Below are 21,094 nucleotides of genomic sequence, written 5' to 3'. Positions count from 1 at the left end.
TTACCTTTTAAACTATACATCACTTTTAAACTATACTTCACAGTTTTAAATTGGACAACAAGACAATTACCATAACATTTCAGTTTCTATTTGTTAATATGGCATCCTCCCACCACATTTTCAATTTCCTTTTGATCCAAATAAACATTGATAACAGTTATGTGCCCTAACTAATCAACACTTTAAACCAAAAATCAGAACCATCTGATTCTTTAATTCACCTCTGGAAATTTTACTTAAACAGGATAATAGTGTAGTAACTAGGAGTACAAAATTTAATTCTTAATTCTCTCTTCGGTGCGGGATAATAGTGTAGTAACTATAGGAGTACAAAATTTAATTCTTAATTTGTACCTCAGTGCAAGAGAAAAGACAAATGTGTTGCTAAATTTCCAGTTGAATTTTACTTTGTTTTTCTGTTTACATATGCTGTCATTCGCAGGTCCAACCCCTGTGCACTGTCACGATCAGTTTTCTTGGACATTGTTTTCCAATTTGTTCTGGACTGGCAATGGCTTGAATTTGCAGGTATTGATTTAATTGAGTAGGCATGACATGCGCTCTTAATCATATATTATTTACATCCTTTCAGACATCTCCACGCTCCTGAGCTAAGTGATACTCTTCTTGCAGACTGTAAAGTACTTTTAGACCCCACAAAACAGTACTTTTCAAAAGTAATGCAAACAAAGATTTGATGAATTTGATGAATTTTGGTAAAAATAAGCAATAATTCTGGCAAAAGAAACCAGATTCCCACCCACTCTGAAGAAAAACACAAACCGTCTGTTGTTTGAATTGTACCAAATGCCCAATTAAAGTTCTCTGAAAACCTATGGAGTATTTTGTAATTGCTATTAGACCTATTACAGGCTATGTCATATTTTTAGAAATAAACTTTGAATATTTGGTGGCACAGTTTGAATTATCAGTTTCTCAAGCACAGTCCACACTATCAGAACCACACTTTGAATTTTTATTGGCCCAAATGACATGACAATTATTTTTTGGACTCCATGACCAACTGGGGGTGAAAGGCAGCAAGAAATGTAAAGTTTGCCATAGTTGCACATTGAGTCATGAAAATATCAAACAGGTTCAATTTGATTAGAGCTGACATGAAAGTATTTGCAAAAGCAAAATATTCACATTTCCTGACAGATTTCTGCACACTTCATCTTGGGAATCGCCAATCTGTGACCTTTCCGCTTCGTTTCCTGTGGATGTCGACATCAAGTAAACATGAAATCTGCTTGCATAAAGGCCCTGGGATTTTAGATATTCTTGAAAAGGACATGTTTTTCCATCAGTGTCGGTAAATACTGTTATCCTTTCCTGTGCGTAGTTACCCAAATGTAAACACATATCGTCTATGGCACCAAACTTTGACACTTCTTCGGGGAAGAAAACATCTTTCGTTGCTTCACTGTTTTCTTTGCCACTTGGACACAAGCCACATGAGATTTCTGTATCCCATCCTTGCTTCCACTTTTTCTGATCTTGTTTACCAGATTCCTAATCCTTTCCTCTCTTTGAACTGAGGAGAAATTATGTATCATTGTTATATAGGATACAGTTACTGTTGTTTTTTTCCAGAGAAAGAAAATGTGACAAACTAGAAGAAGTTAACAACTACAGTCGAAGCTCTACTAAGCTACCACCATGGAAATTGGAAAAAGTGATCGTAATTAGAGCTGGTCGCCTACAAGAATGAGTTCTTATAAGCAACTGCATGGTAAAGCAATAGAGGGTGGTCGCTGACGAGAGCTTCAGAAACTCATTAATAAACAAAAGAAATTCTTGTTTCATGAGTGTCTTTATATCTGATATAGACATGGCTAAACTTTACGTTCAATTTTTAACTGGTCAAGAACCATTAGCACAGTGTGCAGTTTCATTCAAGTGTTGATTTATATGCTAAAGACTCTGAGTGGTCACTTACAAGGGCTTAAAAACCAAGGAAAATTCCAGTTGGGAAATCCCCATATTTTGAATAGATATTTAACTTTCTTGTATTTATCTTGAGCAGCAAAAAAACAGCATCCTCTGTGTGTTTTGAAGAAAACAAAGGCTGGATTAAATTGCATACCTACTCAAGGAAAAAAGCATCAAGTTACGAAGTTAAAAAGTGAAATTGTCACTTTAATAAAGTGTATTATCGTTTGTCACACGATGTAGTCACTTTAGATGTAGATCACGACGTTTCGACTGCTTACTGCTAGTCTTCTTCAGGCGATAAGGTCGACTGATTGCACGGTATCATTTATATCACAAAGGTCGGCTGTGATTGGTGCATTTCGATCCTCCTATTGTTCCATTGTTCCAACGAGTAGCTGTTCTCTCCGTGGTCTGCTGTTGTACCGTTCTCCTGTTGTGTATTTTTGATCATGGGCATCCATGCTTCAGGAATTTCAATTCCACTATCCCTGTTGATGTTATTAGGGTGAAGTCTTATGTGAATAGCTTCCTTGACCCTACGTGTGTACCAGTGAGGATCTTGATCAATAAACTTGACCTCACTCCAGATAGGGTAGTGGCCGGTCTTGTGGGTGTGTTCAGAAACGGCGGAGGTCTGGGTACGGGTGAGTCATATGTGCCTGTCATGTTCTTTGATCCTCTCCTGAATAGGTCTCCCTGTTTCTCTGATGTAGACTTTGCCGCACTCACAGGGAATCCTATAGACAACACCATCTTGTTTAGCCGGGTTGATGGTGTCCTTTGGTTGCACTAAGTGTGACCGAGGTGTTGTGATCTTGTGGTCCTGGATCTCTTCACTGGCGATGGTGGAGACAAAGTCAGTTGAGTTTTTCACTGTGAAGTTCGAGTTACTTGCAAGAGGAGATACTACGTTAGCCAAGAAAGCAGACAGGTCGTATGCTAAGGTGTTGACACACGACACAATTGGCCTAAGCGGTGTGTCAGCCTTGTGGATCTTCGGCAAACCATAGATCCTAGGTGGTTGTTTGTGTCGGGGTGTGATCTTATTATAAACCGTCTCTGATATGTGTCCATTCTGTCAACCTTATCGCGTGAAGAAGACTAGCAGTAAGCAGTCGAAACGTCGCGATCTACATCTAAAGTGGGTCAAGGAAGCTATTTACATAAGACTTCACCCTAATAACATCAACAGGGATAGTGGAATTGAAATTCCTGAAGCATGGATGCTCATGATCAAAAAACACAACAGGAGAATGGTACAACAGCGGACCACTGAGGGAACAGCTACTCATCGGAAGAATGAAACAATAGGAGGATTGAAATGCACCAATCACAGCCGACCTTTGTGATATAAATGATACCGTGCAATCAGTCGACCTTATCGCCTGAAGAAGACTAGCATTAAGCAGTCGAAACGTCATGATCTACATCTAAAGTGGCTACATAGTGTGACAAACGATGATACACTTTATTATTGCATCTACCACGATGAATAACAACAACCTTTTCTTTGAAATTGTCATGTTGTCTGCTTCAGCGTATTACGGTGAAAACCAGCTTATGAGAACCTAGAATTTTCAAGGTCAGGCTGAACAGGTTCTTATATGTTAGGGTAATTTTTCACAATTCAGGCTGAATAGGTTCTTTTTTTTCAGAGGTTTTATATATTTTTTTTATTTCACATGGAGAAAACTGAGTGTTTGTTAACTGCATGGCTCATATGATAAAGCAATAAAGGTCCAAAAAGAGCATCAATACATTTGGATATTTGATTTAACAAGATATTTAGCTTTTAAATTGTTTATATTGCACTGCAACTTTATGGAAAACATATTTGTGAAAATCCAAAAAAATAAATCAATGCAAACATATAATTTGGAGAAGAAAAACACCATCTTCTTGAGCATGATACCCTCACACATGATTTTTGGCAAAGTTTCGGTTAAAAGTTGCTGTCAAATTTATTGATGGATCAAATTATACAGCCACCTTTGTTGTGTACAATAGTCTTTGATTTGGGAGCACTTGTTAGACTCCAAATGCAAAAGATCAGTTTATTGCTTTGCCACCCATTCAGTTCACAATGGTCAACCCTCTGATGAAATACCTTAGTTAGCAGAATTACCGCCAAAGAATTGTTTACAACCCATCAAATGACTGACTGACCAAGCAAATGAGTTATTTCTTCCCCAACTAACTGCTGTAACTCACTCTAGCTACACTTTCACATGTTGAAAAACTGCACTTGGAACATTTTTTACATGAATAAGGGGAAAATCTAAAAGTGTCAATTCCTAGTTGATACAAACTAGGAGTGAGCAGGATTGGGGGCCTGTGACTACCATGTGTCAGTGCTTTACATTGAACTTTACATTATCTGAGATTGCCTCACTTACATTTTCCCTAAGCGAAATTGTCTGGAAGTTTTACTTGCAGACCTGATGTAATGTTGCTCAGTAATGTCACGTTAAAATTGACCAAACACTTCTACTGAATCAGGCTATACTTGGAACAGTGCTGTATAGTCATTAAAGCAAGGAATGACTTAAATGGTTAACAGTGTAATGTTTCTTTCTTTCAGATATGCCTGATGTGGCAAAGAGTGGTTTGCACACCCTGAAGCAGTGGTTTAACAGTGTTACAATTCAAGAAATTATTACCAAACAAGAACCTTCTAATCTCATTGGAGATGTGTTTCTCAAAAGAACACTAGCAAAGTCTTTTCTCAGAGCTTGTGAAGACTTGCCATCTTCCCTAACCAGCCAATCCCATCTAACAATTTTCAAACAGATTCCATCTGATTTCCAGGGTTCCAAAGAAATTTTGGAAACCACTGTGAATTGTTTTGAGGTGATCCAAGCTCTATTGCAGTCCTCAGAACGTGAAGTGCGATTGGCTGTTCTTGAATTTATTGTCTCTCGCTTACCTTCTGAGAAGCACACCAGCTTGAGTAGTAAAGCTATAGTTGAGCAGGATACATCAAGCAACAGTGCAGATTCTTGGATATTTGAGACACTTGAAGAAAAATTAAAAAGCCAACTGTTTACATTAGCAGTGAAAGTGGAGCATCATACAGAATGTTTAGTAAAGGTAATTGATATTTGAAAAAAAATAGGAGTACTTCATAACTAATGAGCCCAGCTGCCATAAGTATTTATTAGAGTGTAGCACATTGGTGGAGCATCTAACTGGCATGTGGAAAGTCATTTGTTCTCTTGCTGGAACTGGAAATCTTTTTCCAGCCAGTTTTTGTTAGTGATTGAATATGTCTTTCTCACTGTTTTACTACCAATCTTAACATATACCATCCTTACAACTCGGATACAACTCAGATAATGACATAGTCATTAATCCGAGATGTAGGTATAGATCGAACATGGCACACCTTCCTTCCTTCGATTCCTGTTAACTTTTTCTAAATCCGCTGACCAGTATATAAAATGTTCGCAGTCGCTTGCACCCAAGTCAGTAAATATGTATTCACCAACTGATTTATCTCAGTGGCAATGTTTCCTATTCGTGGATCATTTCTACACGGTCAACAGAGTACGTTTTTGTGGGATAATGCGATATTGCATAATCCCATATAGTCGGTGCATATCTTGAAGGTTTGCAAATATGATGTCATGTGACAGATCTTTGTGAGCATGAGTAGTCTGATAAGTACACTGGATACTAGTATTTCGTGTGACTGTTTTCAAGTAAAGGTGGCCATTGCTACCTTTGTTGTGCCTAGTCATTGCTAGACCTAGTCATATTGTGTTTGTTTTAGTTGTGTTTAATTCAGTGCAGCAAGCAAACATAAAACAAAGAAACCATGGAATAATAGGTACACAATTCAACTTAGGTTGTGTTCAGTACATGGCTCCCGAGTGCGAGGTTGATCTATGTACTTCATGTATGAGCAATGAACTGTCACTGATGGTCCAATCAGAACCCAGGCTACAATGACTAACATGTCCCCTTTTGAGATTATTTTAGAATCAAACTATTAATATGCTAACAATGGCACATCGTCTTTAAATATCAACTTGAAAACATCATGGTGTTCCTAATCAGCCAGATATCACAGTCCTTAAAATTTAAACACTGTCATATACAAAGTCTGGATTTCTAGGTGGTTTGGTAACACATCCAGAACGCAACCTTGTCAGCACTGGTGTCGATTCTACTGGTTCGGCTCTGGTCATGTCATTGTTGGTCATCTTCTGCTCTGTCTTTTCCGTACTGCTATTAGCAAGTGATGATTTTTCCATAGTGGATGGTGTGTCTGCTGAAGGGCTTACTGAAAACGGTGGCTCATGCACTTCTGGAATTGATGACAGTGGTGGTATTAGAGCAATTGCTGCTGGAAAATCATTTGACAGGTTTGCTGGACATCTTGTAGGAACCTGTGACAGGGGTCGCTTCTGTGCAATACTGGTATAATGAGGTTTGATGTCATGCTTGTTTCGTCTAAGCCATCTGTTGCTCTTGTCGTTGATGATCCAGTATGAATCTGGTGAGGTATCTTTGGACTCGATGTATCCTGGTTTCCACTCATCTAAATTGTCATCAGTAAGCCAGATGGGTTGATTGGGCAGGTAGATGTTGCTGTCCTGCTTTGATGGCTTCAAATGTGCTGAGCGTTTGTCACTGAGGTGAGTCTTCTGCTGATCAGTCAATGGAACTGGTGTCATGGCCATGCTGAGACAGGTGTTTATTTGTCTGTTGAGGAATAGTTCAGCAGGCAATCATAAGGTGTCACTGACTGGAGTGTCAAGATATGTTGTCAGGGCTTTGGTAATATCAATGTCACTTGTGCTTTTCTTTAGGATCTGTTCGACCACTAGTTTGATGGTAGTATGGGCTTGATGTAATATGCCCAATGTCAAGCTGATCACAAAAGCACCGGAATTTGTCAGATCTGAAGCATGGGCCATTGTCAGAGATGATCTTCTTGGCAAGTCCAGTTTTCCTGAAGATGTTGGTCAGCACTTTTGTGACAGTGTCGGTTGTCTCACCGTCAAGGATGTCATAGGTGAGAAAACCAGAGAAGTAGTCGAATGTGACCAGGGCATGCTGGCCCTGGAAGTCCACCAAATCCATGCTCAGAATTTCCATTGCACTTTTGGAAAATCAACCACTGCACTTTTGGACAATCTCCGTGATGTCATCCTGTAGCTTTGGCTAATACACAGTGCATCTTGCATGTTGGAGCACTGAGTTAAGACCTTGATGTGCGTCATGCAGACGATCAAGGGTTCCAGGTCTCATACCTGAAGGAATGACAACTCTGTTCCCCATCATGACAAATTTGTCAAGGATTGTCAATTCATATCGGAAGCACCAATATGGATGCAGATGCTCTGGTAAATCTTCCATGTTATCTGGCCAACCAGTGATGATGAGATCTGTTAATGCAGCCAAAGTGGAGTCTGCTTTTGTCTCTTCTTGTAAGGATTTGAGTTTTGTCGTCTCTACTTTTGGGACTTGTGCAATGTTGATGTCTAGACGAGGAATCTCTCTGGCACTGCCTGGTTTAATGAGATGAGAGAGAGTGTCAGCGATTAGCACCCTCTTAGATCCCATGTACTTCACTTGAATGTCATATTTAGAGAGACGCAACAACATTCTCTGCAATCGGGCTGGAGCCAAGCTGATTGGTTTTTTAAAGATTGACTGTAGGGGCTCGTGGTCAGTATGCACAGTGATTTTCCTCCTAAATGTGTATCTGTGCAGCTTTTCCCAAGCACACAAGACAGCCAACAGTTCTTGCTCTATGTTAGAATAGTTAGCTTCAGGAGGTGTAAGTGCTTTGCTGAGAAAGCGCACAGGTTTGCCATCTTCAATCAGGACTGCACCAAGCCCTTTCAAGGATGCATCTGTCTCAATGACTGTTGGCTTGCTTGGATCATAGTGAATGAGCTTAACAGCATTGGCGATGTCTTGCTTGATGGTGTCCAGTTCTTTCTGCACATCACTGGTCCATACAAAATGTACGTCACGTTTCAGCAAACTGCGCATGAGATACATTTTCTTTGTCAAATTGGGGGTGAATGTAGACATAAAGTTCACTGTCACAAGTAAGCTTTGCAGCTCTTGCTTGTCAGATAGAGCAGCAAGCGTGGTGATGGCTTTCACCTTCTTTGGACAAGGTTGGATACCTTGCAGAGTGATCACACGTCCGAAGTACTCAATTTCCTGTTTCTTGATGAAACACTTTTCTGGGTTGAACTTAAGGCCCACTTGGCGAGCTTTCTGTACTGTTTCCAATAGGTGGATATCGTGGTGCTCTTCTGTCGTGCTTGTACTTTGACATCATCTGCACATGGGAATGTCCTAGGAATGCTAGTTAGGACTCGATCCATGTGCTTGCAGAAGATTTCAGATGATACTGACGATCCAAAGGGTAAGCGCATGAAGCAGTACTTTTTGAATGGTGTGTTCAACACAGTAAGAAGCTGGCTCTGCTCATCGAGTTGTTTGGTCCAGTACCCGCTCTTGGCATCCAGTGTGGAGAAATCCTGACCATCCCTGAATCTATGTTGAACATGCTCCCAGGATGCAGTGTAGTGAACATTACAGATCAGGTACTTGTTTAGATTTCTTGGATTGAGGCACAGACATAAGGTTCCATTCTCTTTGACAGCAGTTACCAGATTGTGTACCCAGTTGGTAGTTTCTGGACAAGCTGTAATGATTCCTTCCTGCTCCATCTTGTTTAGCTCCTTCTTTAGCTGTGGCATTATGCTTTGTGGTACAGCACATGAAGGTAGCTAAATTGGTTTTGCATTTGGTGTGAGTTTGAGGCTCACCTTGTCTTCAAAGAGACCGACCTGGCCATCAGAGGTCTCTGGGAAGATCTGCTTCAGGTCCTCCAGAGGATCACCTGTTGCCCTGCCAAATGGTAACTGCTCCTTCCACTAATTTTTAAGATCAAGATAGTCAGCTGCTGGTGATGTGTACAGCCTCTACTTGGTTGGGCTCCATGGATATGTTTTGCTGTATGCACACAGGTGCGATAGACACAAGTTTGAACTCTTTGCAGAATTCAAGACCAAAAATGAAAGCACGTGCCTGTTTGGTGATGTAGAACCTTGCCATGACAGGATGTTATACAGGTGACCTTAATATCCACAGTTCCACAGTTCTGAAGATCTGCACTAGACATACCGTGGATGATAGCATCACTGGGCTTCAGGTCTTTCTTGGACCGCTCGATCTTTGGAAGCATGGAGGATACCATAGCACCGGTGTGAACCTTGCCTGTAATCTCACAGGAGCAAACACCTCACGTGACTCATGATTTTTAGCGGAGTGGATTGACACAGCACTTAGGTCAAAGTCATCATGTTCACTGCTTTCCAAATCAGATTCAATGTCTACAGCATGTTGGTGTTTGGACTTCTTGTCTTTGTATGTCCCTTTTCTCTTGAGGCATGCCCACTCAAAATGTCCTTGCTTGCTGCAGAATTTACAGGTTGCACCATTAGCTGGGCACTTGTCACGAGAATGAACATCTTCCTCACACCAGACACAGGATTTCTTTCCATCTGTCTAGCTGTCTGTATTTGGCTTAGGTTTAAAGAACCTATGAAGTAAAAAATAATTGCTGCTGATTTGAAAGGCTTTTCAAAGTAAAGAAGAATGATGTTTTCCTTTTTGGAATACCTTTTTTCGTTTTAGAGATATTCACGTTTTTGTATCATAATTGATGACGTCATAGGTGGTTCCAGTAAAACAGTTCAACACTCAATCAAGAATATCTCTAGAAATATTTCAGTAGTGTTCTTTAAACTTGGCACCAGAAATGTACATCACAAAAGAAACAAAATGACACCCATCGTGCAGACGCCATAACGACATTTAAACCACTGGTCCTGTTTTAATTAAAACTAACATTACCAGATTTTATCTTAAACAGGGATCATCCACTCCCAACAATCTAATGGGGAGAGTTAAGACAATATCGGAATCACGTGTGTTCCGAGCAAGACCCTCTGTCCCTTTTCAAAGGGTTGCAAACTGGCATATTTGGTTTTTCACAGAAAGAGGCTGGAGCCAAAAGTGTTGCCATGGCAACAACACAGAAGGTGTCATTCTGTTTCTTTTGCCAAGTTTAAAGAACACTGCTCCAATATTTCTTGAGATATTCTTGATTCAGTGTTCTACTGTTCAAGTGGAACCACCTATGACGTCATCACTTTCCTCATTTGCATAATACAAAAACGTAAATATCTCTAGAACGAAAAAAGATGTTCCAAAAAGGGAATTGCCATTCTTCTTTACTTTGAAAAGCCTTTCAAATAAGTAGCAATTATTTTTTACTTCATGGGCACTTTAAACTGCTTTTTCTTTAATCCATTCCCTTGTGACTTTAGGGATGGGTCATGTGTGTATGAGGCATCAACATGCACCTCACTGGAGTCTTCTAACTTTTTCATGGTGGCTTCCACAGCTTCACATCTGCACATACATGAGCACTGGCCCATATATAAACATAATTGATCTTTACTCTGTCTGACCTGGAATGTAGAGGTCTGCCTAGGACCCTCTCCACCTCTTTTCTCCACAATTTGAATCGCAAGGAAGCATTGCTGGAGGTCCAGTCGACCTTTGTTTGCGGAACATAATTGCTTTCAGCCATGGCCATTTCCAAATGTTACATAACACACTTAATATTTGGTTATTGAAGATGCAAAAGTTTCTTTGATGCAATACGAAAAGTCACAACTGAAGCAAATTTGTCAACAAACACTTGCCTGAAGTGTTCTAAGTGTCTTTTGCTGAAGAGTCTTACAGAGAGTCTCTTCCACAGAACACCATGTTATGGTGCAGGTGATCTGATTGAAGATCGAATTGAGATGGTGCTGAAGTCCTTTTGATTGTCTGTAGCACTGAGGAAGCATTGACTTCCCTCAAAAGCTTTGTTCACACGTTGGGGTCACCATGTTCTAGTTGTGTTTAATTCAGTACAGCAAGCAAACAAAACGGAGAAACCATGGAATAACAGGTACACAATTCAGCTTGGGTTGTGCTCAGTACATGGTTTCCAAGCATGAGGTCAATCTATGTACTTCATATACGAGCAATGAAATGTTACTCACAGTCCAATTAGAACCCAGGCTACAACGACTAACACAACAGTGTTGTCAGAACTTCTTTTGGATTCTTTGCCCTGCTTTTTCTCTGGATTTAATTGCAGTTTTCAAGGTAAGTTACTTTCCATTTTTCAATTGCTGTGTCATGCTGCTTTGTTATTGGAAATTAACTGCATTGTCCTTGAGAAAAACTTACGAGATGCCTTATTTATTCTTGGTTATTTCATTTAGGTGTTGCTGAGCAAGTTTTCTCCGTGATTCAGGAGTTGTTTTGCTCACTCAAGCCATCATATCCGGACTTGGCATCTGCAGTTTGCACTGAAGTTAATACGCTTTTGCAAGCCCACATTCATTGGCTTGAAATTCGTTGTGGGTTGCACCATGCAAGCTTTCACAAGGCAGTATCTCAATAGTATTTCACAAGTATTTCACAAGCCAGTATTTCTCGGTTTGAACTATCAGTTCAGGTTGCACCACACACTGAATGGTAAACATCAATTGAACTACACCAGTTCAGTATTGGCCATCACGTCAATTTCGTCAAAGTCAAGGATGCCTGATCACTTGTTCAAGGACAATTTTGGAATACATGATGCTTATGACGCTTTATTCAAGGATTTTCACTCTAATTGTTTCTGCGCATCCTTACTGCGCACACAAATTCACATGCCACGTCATGCATGAGCACGCACTAAGTAATAAAATGAACAATGATAGGGCAGATGGCCATTGCTATAGCTTTGCTTGGATTTAATGATCTTGGATATTCGGTGACCCCTACTTTCCTTTCCAGAAACAGATTTTATTTACGATTATCTCCCTATTGTCCAAAAATGAACAAAAACTCGATGTGGGAAGTTAAAAAAAGACTTCTGTCCACAGGACATCGAATCCTGCCATCTTGCAGCTGCAAGGCACATGAAACCACGGTCACTAAATGCAAACTTGTTCTTTAGTGAACCTCACCAGTTGACTAAATTCACTTAATAGGTCCACTTAAACAATATTTGGCAGAGAATATTTCACTTCAATGATCTAATTGCAATATTTTTGGCCTTACAGACACTGTGGCCTTATTTGCTAACAAAGCCTGTTTTTTTTCAGATTTAGGGTGTTCTTCCAGGCATGTTCTCTCCAGAACGAAATCAGTAACCCCCCATTTTTTTGGCTTTTTGGCAAAAGGAGATCGTTACCTTTCTGCATGGCAAGTTTAAAAAAAATCTGTATGTGAGAACATTTTGGGTACGAACGTCCTTAAATGTGTTGTACTTGCGTTAGGTTTTTATGCTTGTTCTGCTTTTCATTCAATGAAACATTAGAAATCAGCACATGAGTAACTAGTGCAGGCAGAACTTAGCATTGATGGTAGTATTGAGAGGTACAGGCTGAGCCTAAATTATGAAATTTTGCAAGCCAAAGTGAATTTCCCTTTGGGCAAGCAAAAAGATTTTCATAAACGCAAATCGAATGGGGGCTTTAAAATTGCCTACAGGCCAAAATGTTAATTTTTATCACAAAATGACTGACTTAAATTGTGACGATTAAAAGAAAAAAAACATTTTTGTGCCCTTGAAGATGGGAAGCTAATTGTTATCAGAGGATAAAGTAAGTAAGTAAACCATATTTTGCAGTAAATTTCCCACTTAAAAGTTGTAACGACTTGTCTATGTTAATACCAGAAATCCAAAAAAGTCTGTTGCATAATTCACCTATTTCTACACTTTTATCTTTACAGTGATTGCCTTCTCACTTGTAGTAATTCAACCCCCAGATACTTACATTTAAAACAATCTTCAACTGAATGGAATTAAAGTAAGCATAAGCCAACAAGTATGCATTGCAGACCAATTTTTTAGCTCGAAACCAATTCAATGCTGTTCAATGGAAGTAGCACCCTGTATGATTGACCAATGTAACACCAGGACACAAGTCGCATTTAAGCTTACATGTACATGTGATTGTAAGGGAAAGACTTCAAGGTTCTTCCCCCTCGTTTTGATTGTAAGGGAAAGTCTTCATCGTTTTTCCTTGGCAATCCTATCTGACACTAATGGTAGACTTGTACCAGTAACTCCCATCTCATCTGGACTCTCTTGGAGCAAACAACACAGTCCCTCCTTGTATCAGTGTCTGCAATTTCATGGTATGCTCCATCCAGCCTCTTAGAATCAACTTCAGCTAGTGGTTAAATTGGTGGGCAACCAGTCTTTCCATGAAATGACCCTCTGGAAATGAGCTGTTGTGTCACTTCCTTGTGATAAATTAGAAATTCTGCGTTGCTGGGCTTCAATTTCTTAATAATAATAAAGGAGTCCAGGAGACACACTTCTGGGTCATAGCCAAACAACTTCTTGCAGGATTTTCAGGATTTTCTAATCACACTGAATGTCCTGATGAGCTGGTCAGCAAGGTCTACTCAACCCATATATTTTTTTTAATGGTCAAGTTGAGCTGAAGGAAAATTAATGTCAGCATTTACATCATGAGCTGACTTTCTCTTGATAGTGGCAGATTGACCATCAAGATCTGGAGTATGAATAGTCGGTAAATGATAAACAACCCTTCGGTCATTCCAGGCTGTTGTTTCTAATCTCCTATAGGCTCTCCACAAATAGTCTCCATGAACCATTTCATTTTGCAGTTGTGTGCTGATAATCAAATCTTTAGAAAACTGTTTTCTTTTTTGGCATACAGTTCCACATGCAAGTTCTTCTTGCCAGAGAGCTCAAGGAAGAAGTGTGGGTCAGTGTAAAAATTATCCATGTAGTGACTTTTGCCAGTTTCTGTCATGGTCAGATCTCGTACCACTCTTCTAGCTGAGTGTTTTTCGGATTGTTGCCCATGTTCTTTCCAAGATAAACTTGAAATCTGTAAACATAGCCAGATGTTGCCTCACTCAGGACCCACAACGTTATACCCTGCTTAGTTGCCCTGCTTTTTGTGTACTGCTTGAATGCCAACTTGCCCTTGTGGGGTACCATTGTCTCATCAATGGCAATATTCTTTTCCAGTCTATTTTTATCTCAAATATTTCTGAGAATAATGATAGATCTTGTCAAATCCATCAGCACTGCTCTTGATAGCTACTGCAATGTCAGCTAAATGAAAAGATCTGCATATTTAAAGGAATCTTGTTTGAGACATGCTGGCAATACTTTCCTGATGGATTAGTTTATCCTGGCTCCAGTACATTTTGAAATAAGACAACTTGACTATTCCCATCAGAATAATGATGCCAATGAAGGCTTCCATTTCCTCTCTTGTAACAGGAGCCCATGGTCTTTTATGTTTGTTAGGGTCAGCTTCCTTTTGCTGTTGATAAAACGTATTGGTCTCTTGAACCAATAGCTCCCATATATCATTGGCGAACAGCAAATCAAAAAAAACTTCTTCACAAGCAGTGTTCATATCTAGAAATCTTTATGTTGGACCTGAATGTGGCTTTCTAAAGTCAGGGATATGTGTTGGAGTATATTGGTCAGACCAGTCAATGTGTGGCTCAACTAGGTCATGATGACGTCTTTCTGGACCAGGTCTTGCTCCTCTCCTAGGTCCTCTCTGTCCACCTCTTCCTCTTCACCTTCTAGCTTGTCCTTCTGGCTGAATAGGACTTCTTTCATGGTTACCAGACCCAGGACTTTCCAATTAGATAAATGAAAATGACATTTCTTGGGGCAATGTTTGAAATTTGCTTTCTTTTGAATTAAAAATAGCCAGGAACATGCCTTCCATGCACTTCAGAAAAGCATAAAAAGAACAGTACTGGCAATGTAGACAAACAAACAGGTCAGCCTTATTGTTTCACAATAATAGTTAGCTAAAACATGAGCTTTTGGGATAAAGCTAGCATACAATCAGTTTTCTCTCACGCTACATAATTCTCTGTTAGCAAACACTTGTAAACACATGTAGATTACGTATGAAATCTAAAACTCAGTATAAAAAAAACACTATCAGGTTCTTCACAACTTTCTTTGTCAGAAAGCATGTCATTGGTTTCACTTTCTTGACCTTCCTAAAGTTCTGATCTGCCATTTTTTTTATCCTCTTCTGAAATTTCTGCTTCTCTTTCATCAGAATAGTCCCCATCAGAATTGCCATTTAGGGCTCTTCTCAGCACTTCTTCAGCAGATAAATACTTTGCCGCCATATTAAAATGCCACTGAACACAAAGCGAAGAATAAATTGCTTTTTACTATTCAGAAACTATCCCACAATGGGAAGAAAGGTCCTCTAGGTAAGTTTTCTATATATGGGTCCCTGGGGTCCATTGTCATGATGACAAGAGGGCCCTGGGCTTCAGTGGTCACTGTATACGTATGGTTGCCGATTTAAGGGTTAATAAGAAGAAAAGTAAGTAAAAAGTAAATTTGAACCCATAGCCTCTCATATTCCTGGCTACCAACTACTTCACAGCACCACATCCACATCCAATGAAAATTTGTAAAACCAGGAGGGGTGAGTACCAACATGCAAATAAGATCCACTCTCTGGATGATGCCAGCCATTGTGATGTCACTTGTGAGCTGGCCCAGGAAGTTTCAATGGCTGCTAAACAATGACATCAGAAAAGTTTTTATGGGGCTTGAAAAAGTATGATCCCAGAATATTAATTAACTATTAGTGGTGGTAGGAGTCTACCTTCTATGTTAAAGATCTATGTTAAAATCTCCCATGATTATACAAATTAATTTTTGTTTTTTTGATTGATTCTCTCAGCATACATTATTTGTTTCACTTAAGCTTAGCAGAAAAAGAAAAACAGAGCTTGGTAACTTTGACTATTTTCCTACTATTGCACTTAAATGTATATCCTCTGGTTGTCTGGAAGCTAGATGTAAGGAATGTTAAAACTTGCTTCAATGTGTTGTTACTTAGCCATGTTCATTATTTTTCAGGTGTTTCAAGTTCTGTACAGACTTACAGATGTTATGTCCTTCCCCTGGATGCTTTCTTCAGGAGATCAAGTTTCATATTCTGAGGTGGGTAAATATTGATAACTGAATAAAGATGGTGAATTTTAAGGTTATGAAACATGAAAGGTGAATTGATCAATATGACATGAGTGTTGGACGAAGGAAAAATCTGAGTCCCAGGCATGAATCAAACTCATGACCTCCTGAACTTAGGGCAGGTGCCCTATCTATTAGCTATGAGAACTCATGGAGAGCATGGTCATTTAACTGCATTGATATGTGACAGGCATCCTGCATACTGCTACATTGTAGGTTAAAACACTGTCGAAGTCACCATGAGTAGTGATAAGTGAATAAAGGTGGTGAATTGCAAGCATGGTAATGAAATGTGAAAAGTGAACTGATCAACATGACACAAGCGTGGGACAAAGTCAAATATATTTTGTTGACTAAAGGTTTGCTGAAAAATGTCAATTTTTTTTTGTGTGGTGACGAATGGTGCTGTGACGGAAGAAATTCCACCGTGATGTAAGTTTTCTACCTCGATGATATAGATGAATTTAATTCTAATAAACTCTACCTTTATATCAATTTAATACTGTAACAAAACGTTTTCTACCTTGATAACGGAGCTCCTGTGCGCTGAAGGTGTGCAAGTGGAGCCTCCTACCTTAGAAAATTATGTAACCAATCTATCTAAAAAATTTTGGTTGTCATGTGACTATCCATACATCCATCTGTCCAGAGAGTAGCACCATTACCATAGGTACCTCTTTGATATTGAACATCCATGTTATGATTAATTGACAGCTGACACAGTATCCACTGACCAGTATCACATGACCATATCATGGGCTCAGGTTAAGAGCTCATCGAGGTTGAGTGTTTTTTGAAGTTGACCGCTGACAGGGTACTGGTTTTTCATGGGATCAAGGGCTCAAGTCTGGTTATCACTCTGGGGGAGAAGGAGGGAGTACATGCAAAGTCAAAATTTGGGCACAAATTAACCCCTGGCATGTTGTTGACTTTTCTTCCAACCTATTCGTTGCACAATCGTCTCTTAGTAATTTCTACAATCTTGGGTACGCTTATTCAGAATAGTTTGTTAAAATTTCACTGAAAAAAATAGTGAAGCCACACACTGAACAATTACCTGCTCCCAATTGATTATTTTTTGAGTTTCTGATACAAGAAAAAAGTCCTCTTTTTCCTTTATGGTTAATTATTGCAATTGGGAGCTCCGCTTTAGGCTTGGCTAAATCTATCGATGTCTATTTATTATTTTGGTGAAATGAATTCTACCTTGATATCAGTTTACTGTCAGGCTGCTCAGACGTTGAATACGATTAATAAATGACATTATGCTGTTGGTGATTGCATTACACTTTTAGCTGTTTATAAGACAATGTACGAGAATGCTTCGAAAATTGCTCTAAATTCTACATGTAGAAAACAATTTAGTTTCTGGTGGTTTGCTTCCTCTAAAGAGAAATAAAAGGGAGGTGACTCACTGGCCCAACAGCCTGCACATAAAGCTCCATAAATTACACAGAAATGGTCTTATCTCACCTAAATTGCCTCATGGCAGCTGTCAATATCTCTTCTTCCTATTTGCTTTCTCCCTAGGCTCCAAGGTTTACAATGTATCTTAACCACCCAAAAATTGCTGGTTTTCCAGCTCTAGGTTTCCATTTCTGCCCCATCTCTACCTTTTCTATCTTGATGTAATTTGAAACAAATGGTGCACCATAAAGAGTTTTGACAATACACTGACCCACTATAAAATTAATGGGAAAAAAGACAATACAGCCCAGGACTATCAATGAGACCAAATCAACTTCATTTTAAAATAAATTAACTTACTCTCTCCTCCTTTGATTGAAAGTGCAGACCAGAACAGGTTTTGTATGGTATTTCTATCCATTAGATAATTTAGTAATGAAAGTAACAAAGAAATGTTGGCAATATGAAGATGCATGCTCATGAGTGACCACAGATGACACAGACATGCAAATTTTACACATCAACTGGAAGTCAATTTTGCATGATAGTTTCTCTTCCCCAATGGATAACTATCCCCTTGATATATGTGGTCATCAAAAAGACCACAGATTCTCAAGGTAACTTGATCTCATTTAATCACCTATTTCTTATAAAAAAGCTTTACATGTGTAAACAATGTATTCTCACCAAAAAAAACAAACAAAGGATAATTGTTGCTGATACTTCAACTCAACAATATTTGTATTTTTTTTACCATAATTTATTCCACAAGTCCAGCCAGTTGTTTACAAAGCAAAAATTCTACACGACCAAAACCATGTGCTCACATCTGGGTTACAAAGTTTCTACTCTGTAGTTCACATAATGTCCACATAATGTCAAATCTGCTTAAAGATAGAAAACTACAGTTCTGCGGTGATAACAATAATTATCCAACACAATTTTATGCAATAATTCTAAGGATGGTGATTTCTACACAATTGCAAATACATTTGGTACATTGTTTTCCAATATAGGACAAAATCTTGCTAATAAAATACCTGTGGTTGATATAAGTTACGATGCTTACTTAAAAGGCAGTTATACCAATAGTCTCATACTTAGAGAAATAGAAACTATTGCAGCTATAAAAGTATTGAGGATCCATTACCAGGATTGATCATGAAAAAATTCAATATGCCATTCTTTGGTAAAAATTTTGAAAAAACATAAGCTTTCGACAGCCAGTCTACTGTATTTGAGGGTTAAAATTTGTGATAAAATGAAACGTTAAAAATTGGAATATAGAATAATTTGCATAAATTAAAAATGCCCTTATAAAGAATGTTTGGAAGAATGTTAAAAGTGCTAAAATTGAGGTTTGTTTAAAAGATTGATATCTTGTCTCAGGAGTGGATATGAGTTGTTGTCAGCCTCAACAGTTTTAGCTATGATTCAGGTGTCTTTCTGGTGCAATGGTTTTTTTTGTCAATAATTCAGGGGTTGTCAAAGTCAATTACATGACCAAAAGTCCATGCATGTTTTGCAATGTTAGAACCTTTAACAGATTGGTTTGTATTTCTGATTGCTGGGTCTAAAACACAGGTCACATTCCACTGGTCAAGAGTAGAAATCCCTACCCTACTGATGAATAACCATGCCAAAAGTTTCCCCTTGATCTAAAAGAACATTTTCACAGAGTGCTAGGGCTAATTAGGGCTACGAGACTGAATCTTGGTGCTGTTTATTTATCTGTAGCACAGTGACCTGTACTCTGACCTGTGGAATATGATCTGTAGTTTAGACCTGCCGATTTCTGATATGTTCTTTTCTTCTGGTGTTAAACGATCTTTTTGTTTTGCCGATGTATAAATAACAAACGTTGGACTGATTGTCTCTAGGAAAAGACAAAACTCGATTTTGTGTTATTTCCTCAATTTGGTGGCTCCTAAAGGAGCTGTTTTTGAAGCAAGCAGGGAACCTGCGCACTGAAATCCAGTAAATTATTCATCATCGCTGTCGCCAAACAAGTTCTGCCATTCTTTCCCTGTCAGGTGATCATTGTACACTCCATCTGCATCTTCTTTTTCAACTGGCATAGGAGGAGTAGGATGAGGAGGAGTAGCACTTTGATCTTCTGTTTAGGTCTTACTGTTTGCCTTCCATTTAGTGGCTTTTCTTTTGTTGCCCTTAGTCTATATTGAATGTCCTGGTTAAAACAATTCTACACAAACTGGGATGTCAAGTCAACAGCAACAACAACAGTAGCTTTATTTGCATGACCATAGTGATTTGTTGTTGCAAAAGCTTATTCTAAAACAATAATGAAGTGGAAAATAACGAATACAATTAAGCTGAAGAATTTTGATTTGATGATATTAACCTATCATGTAATACAAAACACGATGATATAAATTTAATCAATGGTAGATTAACTAAATAATTAGTTGAATTTATTAATATTTTGATAGTTTCTGTAATGTTGGTTTGTCAAACATTAGGCAGTTGTAAGTAAATGTGATTAAAAAAGGTTCCTCTCAATGTTGAGTATTTCAGGCAGTGAAAGAGAAAGTGAATTTTGTCTACAAGATTAGTTGACATGCATACTGGGCATATTCTTTGTTCATGAGGGATTTGTTCATATCTGCCTATCTCGATCATCGGTTTGTGATTATCCATTCTTAATTTTACCAGAGCTTTCCTTTCAGTTTGTTCACTTGTATGATCAAGATAGTGGGAAGTTTTATATTGATTCTTAAAAATGTTGTAAAATTCTAGCTTGTTAGAGTGTTGTACAGCATTCTCCCAGTAGGAAATATACTTTTGTTTCATAAGATTATTGTAACGAGAGATCTTATTTTCATCTAAAGTGTCAAGATTAAAATTATTTAGATTAAAAGTCAACTATATTCATTAGATTAGAGTAAAAACTTCTCTTTCCAACTGAGTGGAGATCTGCAGACATTAGGAATATTTGTTTCAATAGAGATTCGTCATCTTTGTTTTTGAGACATAGAATATAGTTAATGTGTTAATTGATATTAATAATGAGAGGAAATCGACCAAGTTCAGCTCTACCGGTACTCGCCAAGTTAGAAGCCTTATTATTTGTTTCTAAATAACATTTGCAAAATTGTAGCAGAACTTTTTCTATCGGGGAACTATACCAGGTCTTAAAGTCTTGCTTGGTATAGAGGCCCCAAGCTTCATCATTATCAGTAAGAATGGGGGGAATTATAGTGTGGCATATTTTTGACGCTAGGTTTGGTTTTAATCCACTAAAGTCTGTGTGCCTTCTAACACTGTAAAGTGCGTGCATGGCTTTTTCTTTCAAGTGATCAAGTGCTCAGTTGAAATTACCTGTTGATGGGATTCAAGTTCCTAAAAATGTATAATTGTGAACAATCTTGATATTATCAGTATCTATGAAAAAGTTACAGTTATTAGACTTTCTGGCACGTTTTTGGAATATCATAATCTTAGTCTTTTTTACATTAATGCCTAACATCCAAGAATGGCAATATGAAGATAGTGTTTCTAAACAATTTTGTAATCCTGTTTTGGATCTTGATAAAATAATGAGATCAGCAACATATAACAGAGAATTAAGTTTTGTACCATTTGATGAATCAAAGGGGTTGGACAAAGTGTTTTGAAATGAGAAAGGTAGATTGT

At 38.5% G+C, this 21,094-nt stretch overlaps 1 protein-coding gene across 2 annotated transcripts in view; it reads left to right on the top strand.

The window, feature by feature from the left end:
* The window catches only part of LOC110054340 (tRNA (32-2'-O)-methyltransferase regulator THADA-like), a 653,734-nt gene that overhangs the window by 515,847 nt on the left and 116,793 nt on the right, over positions 1-21,094 (top strand). For both annotated transcript variants that reach the window (XM_089292979.1, XM_089292980.1), the window contains 3 exons: positions 443-528; positions 4,520-5,028; positions 15,920-16,003. In XM_089292979.1, the coding sequence (XP_089149105.1) occupies positions 443-528; positions 4,520-5,028; positions 15,920-16,003 (679 nt within the window). The remainder of the gene's footprint in view (positions 1-442; positions 529-4,519; positions 5,029-15,919; positions 16,004-21,094) is intronic.

Source organism: Orbicella faveolata, unplaced genomic scaffold, assembly GCF_042242905.1.
Source record: "Orbicella faveolata isolate gen_17 unplaced genomic scaffold, um_ofav_v1 contig_24, whole genome shotgun sequence".
Lineage (NCBI taxonomy): Eukaryota > Metazoa > Cnidaria > Anthozoa > Scleractinia > Merulinidae > Orbicella > Orbicella faveolata.
Note: the sequence above shows the minus strand (reverse complement) of the source record. Positions and strands in the feature narration are given on the sequence as shown.